Raw genomic sequence first — 18,111 nt, 5'->3', positions numbered from 1 at the left:
TAAACCATTAAAAAAAAAGTACACTTGACAGGTTGTGAACTGTTGTGAAAGACAAATACCTACTATTATTATATATTACCTAAGTATTATCGGCAGGCACCAAAAAAGTAATAAGCAGATGATGGTTGTGTGTGAAACATTGACAGAAATTGTAGAGGAAATATAAATAGTAAAAACACAAATGGTATAAATGGGAAATATATGTGTGTTTTGCTCACCTGTAACATTCTCAGAATTACAGAAGTGAAAAGCATTAAACTGGTGAAACAAAAGCCTGAATGATATAGTTGTACCCCCTGATAGATGGTACAGTCTGCCTGTCTAGCAATGAAGACAATGCTTTGGAGCTTCTGCAACGAAGGGGGGCAGTTAAAGGAACAGGCTGCTGTTTTAATGCAATTTAACCTTTTCCTCCTTTCAGTTTAAACTAGGAAAAACTCATTCTTCTCCTCTGCTCTTCACACTGTAATAATTCTTCTCATGTTTTACTTTTAACCCAGAGCTCTTGGACCTACAGATTCAGTGGCAGTCACTGATAGGTGTAAATGACCTGAGGGCTGGAGCAGCTTTTTGTCTTATCTTGGTAACTTCAGGGTTAACCTGGGGTTCACGTCTTATTAGGGTATAATTTATGCTGCAAACCTTATCGGCTCCAGACGGTTTGAAATCACTGTCTACTGTCTAATCAGTTCCCTAGAAGATAGCGGCAGCATTCCTTGGACCTCTGTGTCCAGAGGGCCTAAAGTTTTCCAGTAGCATCATCTTTGCATTTCCCGGATGATCAGTGACAAATAGGAATTCTTAGAAACAACTTTATCATCAAACTTTTTATTTTATTGTTGTATCAACTTTACTATGCTCCACACTATTAAACACCACCAAGGCTGCACCTGAGAATTTTTTTTTTAATTTATTAAAACATTCTCATTTATAGTCTGTCAGATTCTCTGTGTCTTAATGGTAGGGCTAAGATTTTGTTATAGTTAGCCACTGTGCTATTATTGTAGCTGCTCTTTTACAGTCTCATGACCTAAGTGCACATTGATACTAAACTGCATGATTTTCATCTCACATCAGTGATTTTTTGAAGAAGTTTTGTTGCTTTGATTCTGTTTAATTTATGTAACAGAAATTAAATCCTGCAGGACCCAGTAAACAGAACATCTTTTAAACAACTGCCAAAATTCAATACAAAATAAATGAAGCAAAGAGTGTTTACAGTTTCTTTTATTGTTTACATTAATGCTTAAAAAAGTGTACAAAAAAAGGCCCTTACCACCCTCCCCCAAAGATCAAATGGTACATCCCCCCCCCACCCCATACAAGCCCTTTTGGGCTGAATGAATGAGAAAGGGGTTAGGGGGAGGGGTGGTGTGAGTTGGAGTCACTGTGGTGTTCAGGCACTCTGCAGCAAGCATTCCTATGAGCCACATTGATTCTACCAGTTAATTCTAGTTCTGCTGCATGGAGCAAACACTCGCGAAATAACAGCGACACTCAGATTTGACTCAAGGGTGTGAGGATGAAAGTGCTGCTGCTTTTGTTGTTGATGGGGCAAGCCGCCGCTCAGCAGAGAGGTGAGACACCTTTTTGAAAACTTTGCTGAGTTCTAACAGCTGCTTTGAATTCTTCTTCTCAAGTACCTTCACAGATTCAAAAGATCTCAGAGAGATTATTTTATTTTCAGGGTTACACATCTGTTTAAGCACTGTTGAACCCATCTCAGCTCTGCAGCCTGATCAGTGTGATTAGAGCTGGCTCTTATGTCGATGATTTAAGCAGAATGAACTTTTATTCTTGTTTCCCAAAGTAGTTTGACGGTAGTATTCTGCTATAGTTTAAAGTATGTTTCCCTTTCAGCTGTGTGTTACTGTTAAAACAAATCACATGTGCGTCTTTGAGTCCTTGAGTCTTCATGCACTTTTGAATAGTGTAATGTAGCGAACATGCTACTGTTATCTCTGTTTTGTCTTCGGTCAGGATCAGTTTGTTCTGATTTAAGGAACATTTATGCACACTGACCTCTTTCTGTAAAAGTTTCAGTCAGCAGACTCGAGACAAATAACTTTGGGATTAAGCTCCACTTTTCCATCAGAGGTCAAATATCTGGAAATCTGATCTGGATTAAAGCTTGAGCACCTGTGATGTCTTTATCATCATATTCATCACCCCGAATCTGTTTAGGCATGCACTTTTACTTCTCTTATCACTGGCTCATGAATGAATCAGTGGAAGTGTGTGTGTGTGTGTGTGTGTGTGTGTGTGTGTGTGTGCGTGTGTGCGTGGGTGTGTGTGTGTGTGTGTCTGACAAAAGAGGAGGAGAGGGAGAGAGATCAGGAATTAGTGTTTACAGTCACACTCTTCTCTCCTTCCTCGCTCCCCAGAGATCACCACCCCCAAACACACACACACAACACATATAGACAAATCTCTACAACCTAAATACCTCTGTGTGTGTGTGTGTGTGTGTGTGTGTGTGTGTGTGTGTGTGTGTGTGTGTGTGTGTGTGTGTTGGGGGAAGGGTGACAGGTCATCCTGAACCTAAAATGGCTGACCTAACACATCCCAACACACAAACAGTCAGATGTAATGTTTTGTATGTAAAATATATAAATTAAGTGCTGAACAACATTTCACTGCAAGGTACCAGCAGCAGCAGCATTATAGCAGAATAACAGTGACAAAGCATCACACACAGTGGACTCATATAGATCCCATATTTTATTAACCCCTCCACTGTTGTTCGATTGTGTCTCGCCTTAAATAATTTGCTCCAATCACACTTTGGTTCCTCATATTTGAACCCTGAGGATATAACATCTGTATTCCTCGCTACCTATGTGAACATTCTCAATTAAAAAATGCTTATATATATATATGTATATATATATATATATGTGTGTATATACTAAAAGATATTGAAGAATGAGTCAGTCAGAAAAGAAACAGATCGACCTTTGACCTTTGACCCAGATTGATTTTCAAAAAACAAACACTTTTTTTTAAAAATTTCTGTAACATGTTGTGTTACAGGCATGTTGGTTCATGTATCTTTGTTTTGTTCAATACTAAAAACCTATGCACACTGTTTCAGAGTCCCATGGTTCTTAAATTCAGATTTTTAACCAACACAGTGAGAATCTCAGTGGGAAACTGCAGCTGAGTCAATAGACTGTGTGTGTCTGTGTGATTGGTGAGGTGGTAGGTTGTGGGGGTAGATGGGTTTCAGTAGTGTCTGAGAGACTTTACTTGTTTATGGCTCCAGTATATTTGATGTCATCACTGAGTATCCATTGAGACCGCTCACCTAAAGATGCAAATATTCTGCTGTTATGTGAGGAGGTTTCAAAATAAAGGTTATAGAGTAAACATTCAGAATTGTCTTTATTACAAAAACAAGTCATGATCTCACAAGAGTAACGCCGGGGTTTTAGACAGTGACTCATCTGAGAGCATACCTGTAAAAAGACCTGAACTAATCCATTCATTCATTCATTCATCAGATCACTAATGTCTCCCCTTATATCATTCTAATGTAACTGTTCTACAGGTCTGTTTCCTGCCATATTGAATCTGGCCAGTAATGCAGTAATCAGCAGTAATGCAACATGTGGAGACCCAGAACCTGAAGTCTACTGCAAGCTGGTGGAGCACGTTCCAGGACGGAGGATAAAGAACCCACACTGTCTCAAATGTGATGCCAACTCCGTTCTGTCCAGAGGTACGAGACATCAAAGGTCCAGTTTGCTTTAATCCAGAACCAGAATCACACAGATCACTTCAAATTATCCAAATGAATTCACATTAAACATTTTGCAGCATCAGTAAAGTACCATTTGCACTTAGCTATAAAATTCCAGTGCACTACTACAGTATTCATCTCTGTGTGCAGAACGTCATCCAATCACAAATGCTATTGATGGAACCAATCGGTGGTGGCAAAGCCCAAGTATCAAGAATGGACAACAGTTTCACTGGATTACCATCACACTGGATTTGAAACAGGTAACACAAACACAAGTAAGACCCACACAGACTAAAACATAAATGATCACAGATAAAAATGCAACCATTAGAGGAAAAATATCAAAGACAGCAACTCTAATATCTGCTGATATTTACTTAGACTCCTTCTGTCCAATCAATCTTTCCGAGTTAACTTCAATAATGTATTTTTCTAAACAATCAGTGTGCCGTTGAGACCCCATTAATTAATACCTCAGTTTTAAATATGATTAATATATCTTTATTAACGAGCTCCATACAAAGAGGTTTTAAGGTGTCAGTAACTAAAGCATTACTTAAAAAGCTGTCGCTTAATTCACCAACTATAAACCAATTTATGACCTTTCTTTACTCAAACAGTTGACTCGTCATCATCAGTGTAAGCCGTGCACACTTGACATGTTCCTTTTCTGGTAGAGAGCAAAATGTGTTCTTCCATCAATTAGGGCAAGTCGTACAGGTGTTGGAGGGAGGGAGCTTTGGATAGCTTTATATGGCTTTAACAGCCAGTGTTGGGGAGTAACGGAATACATGTACCGCCGTTAGGTATTTAAAATACAAAATATGAGTAACTGTATTCCGTTACAGTTACCGTTTAAAAAGGTGGTATTTAGAATACAGTTACTTTGTTGAAATAAATGGATTACACAGCGGTACTTCCCTGTTTCATATTGTGGCGGGTCAGGACTGTTTGGGTTTTGTTTGACAGCTACGTTCTGTTGTTCCAGGTGGCAGCATTACGGTTGCCATGGTTACAGGGTGACGCTCTCTCTCTGCGTGTTTCCTGGGTGAGAGAGGCCTTTTTGTTGTTGTTGTGCTAAGCTAACAGGCAGAATGCTACAGGTATAGCTCTAAAGAATGTAGCATCATAGGCAGTGTAGTCCGTGCTGCAGGGAGAATGGACTGCCATACACGTTATGTGTCTGTGAGCGAGGTAGGGAGAAAAAGGAAAAGTACCAGCTGTCATCGAGCAGAAACGGGAGCTGGAAGCATGTAAATATAATAATAACCACTGCAGCCAAGAAGAGTGCCTGACGAGCCCAGTTGTAAGTAAGCTATTAAGACTCGACTGTACACCGTGTTCGTGTTTTCCTCCAAAAACAACAAGTTCCGTTGGAGCAGCCTTTCAACGCCTCTCTCTGTCTCTCGCTAGCAAAGTTGACCCAGACAACAAAGTAAAGCTAGTTTTCGGCTACGAGCCCGACACAGAACCCACCGTATTAGCCAGAGGTCCCTTTACTACGGTTCGGAGCCGCGGACCTTCAGTAACAGTAATAAATCACAGCAATAGTACATTCATGTAGCTGTAAACAGCATGATAATATATTAAGTAATCCAAAGTATTCAGAATACGTTACTCTCATTGAGTAACGTAACGGAATACGTTACAGAATACATTTTGGGGCATGTATTTTAAAAGTAACCTTCCCAACACTATTAACAGCTGCATTTTGTATTTACTTTATGGCATCATCTTCTCTTTCCCTTTACTCCTAACTAGTTGTGGCTGGTGGCTGCCCCTCCCTGAACCTGGTTCTTCCTGTGAACAGGGAGTTTTTCCTTCCTACTGTCACCAAGTGCTTGCCTATAGGGTTTTTCTTTCTTTCTAATATTCACCTTGTTAAATAAAGCACCTTAAGGTGACTGTTGATGTCAAATGGTGCTTTTTGAATAAAATTTGAAAAATGAAAGTTTTGTTTTTCTTTTCATGACCAGAGGGAGCAATAAAAGCACAGAGGAACATATTAACCAGATGAACAGTGCCAGTATCCTCTGTTCTTTACTCAAAGTCTTTGAGTAACTTTGAACTTTTGTGCTGTCCAGGTTTTTCAGATCGCGTACATCATTATCAAGGCTGCTAATTCTCCTCGAGCAGGTGAGACTGGCCCATGTGCTGCCTGTTTATCTGCCTTTGTACCTCAGACACAATCACAGAGTAAATATTTAAGACATCGTTCCATGTTTGCTATTCTGATCTGTCTGTTTCTCAGGTAATTGGATCCTTGAACGGTCTCTGGATGGAGTTTCCTTTGAGCCCTGGCAATTTTATGCCATCAGTGACTCTGAGTGTTTATATCGCTACAACATCACACCACGACTGGGACCACCAACCTATAAGAGTGATACAGAGGTCATCTGTACATCTTATTATTCCAGATTAAACCCACTAGAGCATGGAGAGGTGAGGCATGCACTTGCTATGCTCATGTTATCTGTCTCCCTTTCTGTTTAGCGTCTGTCCCTCTTTGACCTTTCTTCTTCTCCTTGTGCCTCTGTCTGTCTCTCAGATCCATACCTCCCTAATTAATGGCCGACCTGGAGCCGATGATTTAACCTCAGATCTGCTGAATTTTACGTCGGCGCGTTACATCAGACTGAGACTTCAGCGAATCCGAACACTGAATGCCGACCTGATGACCCTGAGTGCTCGCGATCCTCGAGATATTGACCCTATTGTCACTCGGAGGGTGAGATAGGCTGCAAAAAGTTGATCTTGACCAATAAACTGACTTGTACTTTCTGATACCTTTTGTGTTACCGTGTTTCTCAGTATTATTATTCCATCAAAGACATCTCTGTGGGTGGGATGTGTATCTGCTATGGACATGCTCAGAGCTGCCCACTTGACCCTGCTAGCAAGGTAACGGCAAACGCCCGAGCATCTGTATATTGGAACATATGTACAGTGTTTCACCAGGTGAAATATATATGTGTGTGTGTGTGTGTGAGTACAGAAGTTTCATTGTGTATGTGAGCACAATACTTGTGGAGAAAGCTGTAACGAATGTTGCCCAGGTTACCATCAGCAGCCATGGCAACCAGGGACCATCTCCGATGGAAACACGTGTGAAAGTAAGAAACATCCTTAAACACACTGAGTACCATTTCCGTCAACTTCTGTGTGCTCTTTGTTAACCTGTCTCTGTCTGTCTCTCAGAATGTAACTGTCACAATAAAGCAGACGACTGTTACTACAATCAAACCATCTCTGAACTCTCTTTGAGTTTAAACACTCACGGCGTTCGTCAGGGAGGTGGAGTTTGTTTTAACTGTCAGCAAAACACAGCCGGCATCAACTGTGAGACCTGCAAAGATGGATACTACAGACCTGCTGAGGTACTGACACAATATTACAAACTGGCTAAGGTTGTTGACATAATGCAGCAATTAATACCACAGAGTTGCTAAAGTATTGACACAAGTAAGACTATATCTGGAGATCCTGACTCAAAATGTCTCTCTGCATGATCTGTATGTGTGTGTGTGTGTGTGTGTGTAGGTTTCTCCATATTCTGACTTTCCATGTGTTGAATGTAAATGTGATCTGAGAGGCTCAAAGTCTTCAGTCTGCGCCAGAGACAACACACAGCCAGGTTAGTATATTATTATTAGTAGTAGCAGTAGCAGTAGTATTGTTGTTCTGCAGCAGTTTTTTGTAGTATAACTATATTTCTTGGATGTGTGTGTGTGTGTGTGCGTTTAGGTTTGCTTGCAGGTCAGTGCATGTGTAAAGAGGGGTTTGCAGGTCAACAGTGTGACCGTTGTGCGTTTGGATACAGAGATTTTCCTCAGTGTGTTCGCTGTGAGTGTAGCCTGTCAGGCAGCATCAACACTGACCCATGCAGCCCCTGCATCTGCAAGGTAAACACCACCTGCTCTTCAATATCTGACCTGCTTTCTGCTGTTTCACCTGGTCCCTAACCTCACCTGTTCTCTCATCCTCAGGAGCATGTGATGGGAGCTCACTGTGACCTGTGCAAGCCAGGTTTTTTTAACCTCCAGGAGAGCAATCCTCTCGGATGTACCAGCTGCTTCTGCTTTGGTGTGTCTGACGTCTGCGAGAGCTCTGGCTTGTCCATAGGGCAGGTAAAAGATACCTGATTCAGGTAACAGCACCATATTGCGTGCCTACATCATGAAGAACCTCTAATTATGTTGGGGTTGGTTTTTTTCAGGTGGTTACTGCAGAAGCTTTGCTCTTCCCCTCTGAAACAATCACCACCACCCCTGTGCTTCACAGCAATGAAATACCCATTCATAGCAACATCTCCTCTGGTGCCACCCACCAACAAATGCTGTGGTGGGAAGCACCCCAAAGTTTCCTTGGCAACAAGGTAAGCTACCATTTCCATATTTGCTCATTATGCCAAACACATGCCAGTCTCTCCATCTACCGTTTCTGACTTCTCTCTGTCTGTAGCTGTTGTCTTATGGAGGTTTCCTGAACTACTTTGTGATTTATGATGCTCCACTTGACTTTGAAAACCCCACCCTGTCCGCCCACTGTGACATCATTATCAAGGTGAGAACAAACATGTGATTAGATCACTATTTTGATTTCTCTAGATTGGTATGTTGTGTTGTTATCAGACACCATCTACATTTTCACAGTGCATGTTTTATATTGAAAATGTAGCAGTGGTCTCTTGAAGGGCTTCAACATCCAGACTGAAGAAACTCTCTCATTCTCAGGGTAATGGTTTGGCTCTTCGTCTGTCACGTCTTCTCCCACTATCCCTCTCTACACTGGCTGAGCAATTGGTTAACGTGCCAATGGTCTGGCAGCAATTTGCGTATGACCAAACAGGCAGGCATGTTACCCGAGATGACCTGCTATTGGTTCTCGCCGATGTGACGTCACTGGTTGTCAGAGTTTACCTGAATACCTCCGCCACCGGAACGATACGGTGAGGAAAAGTAAATGATAACATGGTCAAATCACTTATTTAAGGCTGAGTTGGAGATTAAAATGACTCAGATAGCAAGGCTGAGATTCACTTAACCTGAAGCTTGAGTCCTATCGAGTCATCTCCCCAGCACAATTCTGCAGGAGGAGCCCAACATCAGTATGAACACTGCTGCATTCTGCTGAAGATGGAGTATTGACTGTCTCTGTCTATCACAGCCTCAGCTCCGTCTCTCTGGACATCGGTGACGCTAGCTCGCATTCTGAGGTTCGAGCACTTGCTGTGGAGCGATGTGAATGCCCGTGGGGTTACAGTGGCACTTCCTGTGAGGTAATTTATTTAAGACTGAAACTATTTTTCATAATTTTGGATGCTATTGAAATGCAGACTTTCAATATTTAAGGGACAGAATTTAAAAAAAAAGTATCTTACCACAGAGGAGTTTAAACTATTTTAGACAGCCCCTTCCTTTAAATGAAATTCTCAATTCAAGGACAGGTGAGGGCTATGTTTTTATTGTTTACTAATCAGTTAAGCCCAGAATAAGTTTGAAGTGCAGCAGCTGGGGAGTGTAGTGGTAAGACTTCACACCTTTGGAGCGGGAGTTCCCACCGGCAGGGTCGTGGCTAGACCCCCCATGCTAAAACCAAGCCCTGGAATGGCGACGTCTGCAGCCTATGCGCAGCTGGGACACAAGCATTTCATTACATGTTGTACTGTGTATGTGACAAAGTGAAATTGGAGTGCATCCTTAATAATAATAGCAGTTCAATACCTAATTGTTTGTGCGTTTTTGTGTTTTAGTCGTGCCTACCAGGTTTCTACAGAGTGGGTGGAATCTTGTTTGGAGGAAACTGCATGCAGTGTGAATGCAATGATCATGCCACCGAGTGTGACATCAATGGCGTTTGTGTGGTGAGTCACGTCACAATCAGAACAATCAGAAACAGTTTTCTCACCTGCTGTTCTGACACATGGTTCATTCCCTGTCCATCGTGTGGTCATCTGACCTTTTACTGATTCGTCCGTCTAACTTTGCTCAGGGTTGTACCCACAACACCACTGGCCCTCATTGTGATCAGTGTCTTCTGGGTTTCTATGGTGATGCCACAGAGGGAACAACAGATGACTGTCAGTTGTGTCCATGCCCTCTAACGGAGCCATCCAACAGGTTCGTCTTTGTCATTGGACCTCATTCAAACTAATTAAAGTTTATTAGTACAGACAGTATGTAAGAATACCTCTGTGCCCTAGGTTCAGTCCCACTTGTGTGTTGGATGCATCCGGACAGGTTCTGTGTGACCAGTGTCAGGATGGGTACACTGGAACCAACTGTGAGAAGTAAGTATGATTGAGAAGCTGATCAACCCAATGATAAATTGATAACCCAGTATAACACATGGGTTTGTGTCTTCAGGTGTGCTAGTGGTTTCTATGGGAACCCACAGGTAGTGGGTGGGACCTGCGTTCGCTGTGAGTGTAACGGTAATGTGGACATCAGTGAGGCAGGACACTGCGATACCGTCACCGGGGAATGCTTGCGTTGCCTCGGAAACACAGCAGGGAGACACTGCGAGTTGTGTCGGTCTGGGTACTATGGAGATGCTGTGCACACCAAAGACTGTCGGGGTACGTTACACATGTCTGCTTTGACATCAGTAATGATACACACTTAATGACTAAATGGGCCATTTTACCATTTTAGATACGTGATTGATTACAATTTGTTAATGTGAGTTTTCCTCACACTGAAAGGTTAGTGATCGATGACTTCCACTGTGACCATTCACATAGTCTGTGTGAATAATATCCACGCAGCTATGTCTTAAACACATAAAAGTCTGGATGAGATAGAGTTTTCCACTTCTAGATTCATGAAAAAATTAATCACGCTGTCTAATTGTATACTTATAAGAGACAGCATTACTGTGGCCTCCAGTAACACTTGGGAAATTTTGGAATTATTATTGACCAGTAGGGATGTGTGTAAATAAATATAATGTTCTCTTATGCTTTCGTTCATGTTACGTCTCCTCGAGGGCAGGAGGGGATAACACAACAACTCCGGAAACTCGGTACAGGTGTTATGAAAAAGGTCTAATGGCAGCGCTCTCACAAAATAAATAACCCCAATTCAAACAACAAATGTGGGGGAGAAAGGGACAGTTAGGTTGTGCCAAAAAAACACCAAAAAGACAAATCCAAAACTTAGCTGAGCTATTATCCTAGAAAAGCAAAAACAAGAGGGAAAGACCCTAAACCTCAACTCAGAACAAGCTCAAAATTACATGGGTGGCACCAACCTACTTACCTAGTGTTTCTAACAAAAAGACTCTACGTGAGTAAGTGCATGGGGTCCCCAAACTTACCTAGTCCACTTTACTCCCACCACAATTATCAAACAAAAGAAGGACAGCAGAGAAACTTCACACATGTACCAAACAATTCAAAGGAGGGAAGAGAGCCACACCCAGCCACAGGTGAGTCTCCTTATCAAGGTGTGCACTCCTGGATTGTCCAATCAGGGCCTCCCTCCTCTAATTAGTTGGACGGCCCCAGATTGACATCAGCCTGCAGTCTGCGACCTAAGGGAACGGCAAACAAAAGGAGAGGGAAAGAAAACATGCAGCCTGCAGACACGTAACAGTTCATCTTCAGTTGATCCACCACATCACATTGAGTGTTAACAGAAACTAGAAACTAGATCATATTTCTCCTAAATCACCTTCTAGTTACCTGCTTCTTGTTAAATCCAGAATTTAATTTAAAATCATTTTCTCACATATGCAGTCCTGATAATCAGGCCACATTGTTTCTTAAAGACTTCATAGTACCACGTTTTCCAATATCCCTGCAATAAAAGCAGCATTTTGTTTTTCTTCTCAGCCCCCAACCAGTCATGGTAGATCACTCCCCCTCCCTGAGCCTGGCTCTGCCTGAGGTTTCATTCTGCTGAAAGAGGGCTCTTAAGCCTTGATTATACTCTGTCATGGACATGGACACAGTCTGTTGAGTCATTCCTGTTATACAGGCCGACGCACAGTTGTGCATTGTAATTTAAAGTCTCCATGGATTAGTCCACAGTCAAGAAAAACTGGCTGTCACACAGACCTCTGCATGGACGCTCGCACTCACCATACAGTAATGAAATGTGTGTCCCTCAGACCCTAGCAGACTAGCAGGCAAGGAGAAAGCAAGACCTTTCAACCATCACAGCAAAACACTAAATATGTTAACCACAACATACATGAATAGTTTAAATAAGCATAATGGGTCATAGTGAAAAAAAGGCTCTCAGTCTGGAAAGTGAAGTCAGTGTGGAAAAAACTCCCAGAAACGCACAGCCAGGCGCACTCAGAACTGCTTACACAGAGAAACACTCGCTGCCTTTGTTTGAAATGTTGATCTTTTCAAATCCAGATTAGATTCGACCTATGGACTCTTTGTTCTGCTGTCACATGACTGTCTGTGACTATGTGTGAGTGTGTATCAGTACTTGTGATTGCACATACTACTATCTAGTGGTGACATAATCAAACTGCACTCTGTTGATAATTTATAGCAGTACATTTTTCCTTGTTTTCCAGACTTTGAAAAGAGTTGAGATTCACAGTCATTCTCGTCTGCACAACTGTTGTAAATCAAACTTGAATTTCCAGATACAAAAATGTAGCCAAATTCAGTTTTATTTAATTAGCATTTCTCAAGGAACTGTATATTGCAGCACCGTTACCTTTGTGGTAGAGAGGAAGAACTCCCCTATAAGGAGAACCATACACAGGGCTGCTGCAAACAGTTGAGAGTGAGGGGAAAGAAGATGCAAGAGAAAACAATCAAAAGCACAAAAGCTCTTAGAAGCTGTACTGTTTGTCAGTAAACAGCAAACACCTTTAAGAAACTGTTGTAGAGGTGGTGTCACTTGACCTGGGCTGTTAACGGGTAATTTTTGACAGCAAGTGGGGCTTTCTTTCAGAATGTGACTGTGATGTCAACGGGGCCCTTTCCAGTCAATGTAATGTCACAACAGGCCAGTGTATCTGCAGAGAGAATGTGACGGGACGCACCTGTGACCACTGCAAGGTGAGAGACACACATGCATGTGTGGCATACACTGTTTTTGTTATTTTCATTTATACTTTGTGTAAAACTTGTTTTTCAGTCAGGATTCTACGGGCTGCAAAGTGGCCGTGGCTGTATGCCATGTGGCTGCAACGAATCAGGATCTCTGTTTGAATCATGTGATGAGGAGGGGCAGTGCCAGTGTGTAGAGGGTGTGACTGGACACAAATGTGACCGCTGCAGTAGGGGTTACTATGGTTTCCATGACAAAGGCTGCATAGGTAATAAACTGTAAGCTACAAGTCTTCATGCTGATTTGTTGACATTTCTGTCTCTAATTGACTTATTTTCTCCTCCCAGCATGCTCCTGTGATCACACTGGTGGGAACTGTAACCCTGAGAATGGAGAGTGCATCTGCCCCGCCCACACAGAGGGAGAGACCTGCAATAAGTGTGTAAAAAATTACTGGGGCCATAACCCCACCACAGGTTGCAAGGTAACACACACACACACACACACACACACACACGAAGGCAATTTACACTTGTGAGATAGGTTAACTCTGTAGTGTCTGTTTAGCCTTGCAGCTGCAGTGAAGCAGGAAGCTCCTCCCCTCATTGTGACCTGACCAATGGACAATGTCTGTGCAAAGAGGGGTTCTTTGGCAGGTCATGCGACCAGTGTGCACCTGGTTACTATGGGTACCCAGCATGCTCAGCCTGTGGCTGTGACATGGCAGGCACAGAGGAGACCTTTTGCAACGCTACCTTGGGGGTGTGTTCCTGCCAAAACACTGGAAATTGTGTGTGCAAGGTAATGTGCGAGTTGTTTTGTTTTTTTTAAATATATATAAGTTCTGGTTTAGAGATCTCATCAAATCAGTGATGGTCCTGCTTAAGATAATAAAAAGACCCTCATGAAGTTCCATATTCTAAAATCATATACATGCAAAACAGTCTCAAAAACTGAACATTTGGACAGATTTTCCTTCATCAGTAGCATCAAGTGCTGCACTGCTTCCTGCACAGCGTGAACTGTTTGATTGCTCTGGGAAAGTTAAACTTTGCTGTTAATCTCAAATTCTTTTTACGTTGCTCACATGTTTCTGTTTGGTATAATATGAGTTTGTCCTCTATGTGTGTGTCTATTTTTTCAGCCTGGCGTCTCAGGCCGGCGATGTGAAGAGTGTGTTTCCGGTTGGTTCGGTCTGTCAGCTGAAAATCTAGATGGCTGTTTGCAGTGTTTCTGTTCAGGACTGAGCCAAGACTGCGAGGAACAGGGAGGACTGACCAGAGTACCAGTGAGTACATCTTTCGCATAATCATTGTAGTTTACGCATCATGACATACACAGTTAAGGCTCCAAAGAGTTCTCCCTCATGCTGTCCCTTCTCACAGGTGTACCTGGCTTACTCCTCCACTCGTCCATCCCTGTCATTGGTCAGTCAGTCAAACCTGCAGGGTACTGTATCTGGAGTGTACCGTCAGGGCAGTGAAATGCTGCTCGACACCCGTCAGCTCAACACCAGCGGGCTGACAGGCCCGCTCTACTGGAGGCTCCCCGCTCAGTTTGAAGGAAACCAGGTACTATTTTAAAACCAGAGGTGATAGATCTTTTAGAGCGGTGGCCCCCAGGTTGTGGAAGTCTCTCCCTCCATCATTACGTTGCCTTGATTGTATTTATTCTTTTAAAAAGCAGCTTAAGACTCATTTATTTAGATTGGCTTTTAATTAGATTTGTGCTGTGTGTTTCATTATTAATGTATTATTTCTGTCTTATATTACTGTGAAGCACTTTGTGGTTTTTATCCTGTGAAAAGTGCTAGATAAATAAATTGATTTGATTTACTATTATCCAAATTGATGCCTGATACCGTCTCGTTGCTTCCACTGTACCTTCAGCCCAATCTGCTGACTGACAGCTGCTGTTGCCCACACCGTTTAAATATTCACAGAATGATTTAGTCTTGCAACCTTTAAATGTGTTGGTTTAGACTTTACAATTTTCACTTCATTATAGTAGCGTAAACTGCTGTGTGTGCTTAGTGGTGTATTTACGTTGTTTTCACTTCCCAGCTACTATCATATGGCGGACTGCTTTCTTACACGGTCACCTTTTACGCTGAGGATGGCTCAGGACTTTCTAATCAGGAGCCTCAGGTGCTAATGAGGGGCGGGACTCTGAGGAAGCTTGCCATATACACCGACATGGTTGCTCCAAGCAATGGTGTCACGACTCAGCATGACATCAGGCTGACAGAGGTAGAGCTGTACAGCATCATGCTAAAATAAAGACAGATGTTTAGAAAGAAAACCTGCTCACTGTGTGTGTGTGTGTGTGTGTGTGTTACAGCACAAGTGGAAGTATTTTAACTCGGTATCACAGAGGTCGGTGAGTCACGCTGACTTCATGTCCGTCCTCAGTAACATTGAGTACATCATCATCAAAGCGTCTTATGGTACCAGACTGCAGCAGAGCAGGTATTTGTAAACACTACTACACATTGTATTAAAATAACAACTGATTATGGTTAAAAATAAAATGCAGTAGTCATGTATAAGCACATGGAGAGTAAAAGGTGGGAATGGAGAAGAAGTACTCATCCAGTTTATAATTCGGGCTGATAAAGCCCCTAACCTTAAAAGTAGATACTGTGTCTTTCCCAGTGGTGGGATAACGTTTTGATCTGTAGCCAACTCAAGGAGCAGGTGGAGGTATGCGCTGGAGAGGAAAGGAATTAGAGTAGAAACGAGACAGAATACTTACATGTGAATGATAGGGGTGCAGAGGTAAAGGTGACGATGCAAGGATTAGAGATAGTGAAGGTGGTTATGTTTAAATACCTGGAGTCACCCACCCAAAGCAACATACAAAGAGGAGCTGAAGAGGTGAAGAAAAGAGTGCAAGTGTCAGGGGTGATCCGTGACAGAGGGACAGCAGCAAGTGTGAAAGGGTAGTGAGACCTGCTATGATATGATTTGGAGACTGTGGTGCTGACAAAACAACAGCCAAAGCTGGAGGTGGCAGAGTTAAAGATTTTCATTATAAGTGGCCAGAGAGGACAGGACTATATCTGACAGACAGCTCAGGATGAGAGTAAGTAAGAAAGGCAAGGCTGAGATGGCTTGGACATATGACATATTCATCAAAGGATGTTGAAGCTGCCAGGCAGAAGAAAAAGAGGAAGATCTCAGAGGATGGATGTGGAGGAGACCAAGAATAGGGTTGGTGTGACAGGAACGATGCAGGTGAGATGGAGGCAGATGATCCGCTGTAGTGACTGGAATAATCTCCCGGTCGATACATCAGAATCAATTCAATTGTTCAAATCGCTGAATGTAGTCTTAATTATATTTGTATTATTTGTTCCTTGTTTCACCCACATTGCAGTTTTATTGTGAAGCACTTTGATGTACGCTAGTCTTTTAAATGTGCTTTAGAAATAAACTTTGACTTCTAAAAGCAGCAGAAAGAAGACCAAGAAGAATCTAAACTGGCGGCTTCTTCCACAAGAAATTGATTTTTTACATGTCTGTGACCACAAGTCATGGTAGCTGTGAGATCACCAGCTTTCTTGTGCTTGTGCTGTTTTTTAAGGATCTCTAACATTACCATGGAAATGGCAGTGGAGGTGGAGAAGTCAGAAGTCGGAAATGTAGCCAGACTGATCGAGTCGTGTGTCTGCCCACCTGGGTACACTGGATTCTCATGTCAGGTAATCACCATGTGGTGGTACAACTGTATACCTGGTGGGGCACCATCTAAAGCACCCTTTCTTCCTTTCCGTGGTTGTGGCTACCGAGGCTAACTAGGTCTGCACCTGGACTTAACCAAGTGAATTAAGCTAGCTAGTCAAGTTTAACTAAAAGCCGAAACCCTTTTCTATCCAGTTTGTGGAAAGAGTAACTTACCCCCAGTGTCATGGCTGTGCGCAGGCAGGGAGAAAGGACCCAAAATGCAGGACTCGGAGGCAGACGTAAACTCAAAACACTCAGCTTTATTGCTGGGCAGAAAAGGGAACATAAACTTAACTAAACTGGGAATACAGAAATAAACTAAGCAGACGGAACACACAGTTAACGTGAGGGTGAGTAGACGCTAACAACGCAACACTGACACAAAGACACACTGGGCTTAAATACACTGAGAGAGTCACAGCTGGGAGGAATAAGACCTAACGAGACAGGGAGAGCAAAGCTGGAACACTGACATCAGACAGGAACAAGAACCTTCAAAGTAAAACAGGAAACAAAACACACTTTACAAGGACACGGACTAGACAGAGACAGACTTGACACTGACCAAAACCTACTAAATAATAATCATAATCAAAACAGTAAAGCTGGGTCAACATGACCCAGAACCGTGACAGCCAGTTCCAAAAAAGTTTGGTTGTTGTGTGAAATATAAATAAAAACAGAATCAATTTTATTAACAGCAGAAACATATCTAATGTCTAAAACAAAACACTTTATTTCATGAAAAATCTTAGCTTATTTTGAACAGCAATATGCCTCAAAAACAGTTGGATTGAGGTAAAATGAGGTTGGAAAAGTAAATAACACTGAAACGAAACAGGTTTAGTGGCAGCAACTCAGCACCATGACTGGGCATAAAAAGATTGTCTTAGAGAGGCATTTTCCTACAAGTTCAAATGGGCAGAGGTTGAGCAAAAAATTGCATCTACTAATTGTTAGACTTGTAGTCAAGACCGCCTAAACCAAGACCCAGACAAGACCAAGACCAGAGGGTATCGAGACCAAATGGTAAATGGCCTGTATTTGTATAGCACTTTTCTAGTCCCTAAGGACCCCAAAGCGCTTTACACAACCAGTCATCCACCCATTCACACACACATTCACACACACATTCACACACTGGTGATGGCAGCTACATTGTAGCTACAGCCACCCTGGGGCGCACTGACAGAGGCGAGGCTGCTGGACACTGGCGCCACCGGGCCCTCTGACCACCACCAGTAGGCAACAGGTGAAGTGTCTTGCCCAAGGACACAACGACCGAGACTGTCCAAGCCGGGGCTCGAACCGATTACAAGGCGAACTCCCAACTCTTGAGCCACGATCGCCCTAACCCCCCTAAGACAATACCAAGACCAAGACAAAGTCGAGACGAGACCAAGACAAAAAAGTCTTTAAACTGCAGCCAGATGCTGCTTCGTTTACGGGTGTCAGGCATATTTATGTGTTTTTGCGTTGCACTCGCTCAGCCCTCCTCACCGCTGTCTACTGTCTCACTCACTTACTGAGAGGACAGACGCACGCTCCACTTGACTGTCGCGTCTCTCACCCTCTCTGTTTTTCACATAATGATACTATCCTATATCCTCGCATGTGATTG

At 42.7% G+C, this 18,111-nt stretch overlaps 1 protein-coding gene across 2 annotated transcripts in view; it reads left to right on the top strand.

The window, feature by feature from the left end:
* The first annotated feature begins 1,393 nt into the window (after positions 1–1,393).
* lama1 (laminin, alpha 1) overlaps positions 1,394–18,111 on the top strand; it is a 38,113-nt gene continuing 21,395 nt past the window's right edge. For both annotated transcript variants that reach the window (XM_087845858.1, XM_087845857.1), the window contains exons 1-29: positions 1,394–1,577; positions 3,551–3,721; positions 3,893–4,005; positions 5,830–5,881; positions 5,997–6,187; positions 6,294–6,473; positions 6,557–6,646; positions 6,741–6,858; positions 6,944–7,122; positions 7,286–7,379; positions 7,490–7,647; positions 7,732–7,872; positions 7,962–8,120; positions 8,207–8,308; positions 8,479–8,693; positions 8,912–9,023; positions 9,498–9,608; positions 9,737–9,864; positions 9,948–10,034; positions 10,111–10,322; positions 12,667–12,773; positions 12,853–13,033; positions 13,113–13,249; positions 13,333–13,566; positions 13,910–14,053; positions 14,151–14,336; positions 14,829–15,014; positions 15,106–15,233; positions 16,351–16,468. In XM_087845858.1, coding sequence (XP_087701984.1) covers positions 1,523–1,577; positions 3,551–3,721; positions 3,893–4,005; positions 5,830–5,881; positions 5,997–6,187; positions 6,294–6,473; positions 6,557–6,646; positions 6,741–6,858; positions 6,944–7,122; positions 7,286–7,379; positions 7,490–7,647; positions 7,732–7,872; positions 7,962–8,120; positions 8,207–8,308; positions 8,479–8,693; positions 8,912–9,023; positions 9,498–9,608; positions 9,737–9,864; positions 9,948–10,034; positions 10,111–10,322; positions 12,667–12,773; positions 12,853–13,033; positions 13,113–13,249; positions 13,333–13,566; positions 13,910–14,053; positions 14,151–14,336; positions 14,829–15,014; positions 15,106–15,233; positions 16,351–16,468 — 4,089 coding nt within the window. In that variant the 5' untranslated portion in view covers positions 1,394–1,522. The remainder of the gene's footprint in view (positions 1,578–3,550; positions 3,722–3,892; positions 4,006–5,829; positions 5,882–5,996; positions 6,188–6,293; positions 6,474–6,556; positions 6,647–6,740; positions 6,859–6,943; positions 7,123–7,285; positions 7,380–7,489; positions 7,648–7,731; positions 7,873–7,961; positions 8,121–8,206; positions 8,309–8,478; positions 8,694–8,911; positions 9,024–9,497; positions 9,609–9,736; positions 9,865–9,947; positions 10,035–10,110; positions 10,323–12,666; positions 12,774–12,852; positions 13,034–13,112; positions 13,250–13,332; positions 13,567–13,909; positions 14,054–14,150; positions 14,337–14,828; positions 15,015–15,105; positions 15,234–16,350; positions 16,469–18,111) is intronic.

This window comes from Neolamprologus brichardi, chromosome 9, assembly GCF_056152115.1.
Source record: "Neolamprologus brichardi isolate AB-2024 chromosome 9, ASM5615211v1, whole genome shotgun sequence".
Lineage (NCBI taxonomy): Eukaryota > Metazoa > Chordata > Actinopteri > Cichliformes > Cichlidae > Neolamprologus > Neolamprologus brichardi.
Note: the sequence above shows the minus strand (reverse complement) of the source record. Positions and strands in the feature narration are given on the sequence as shown.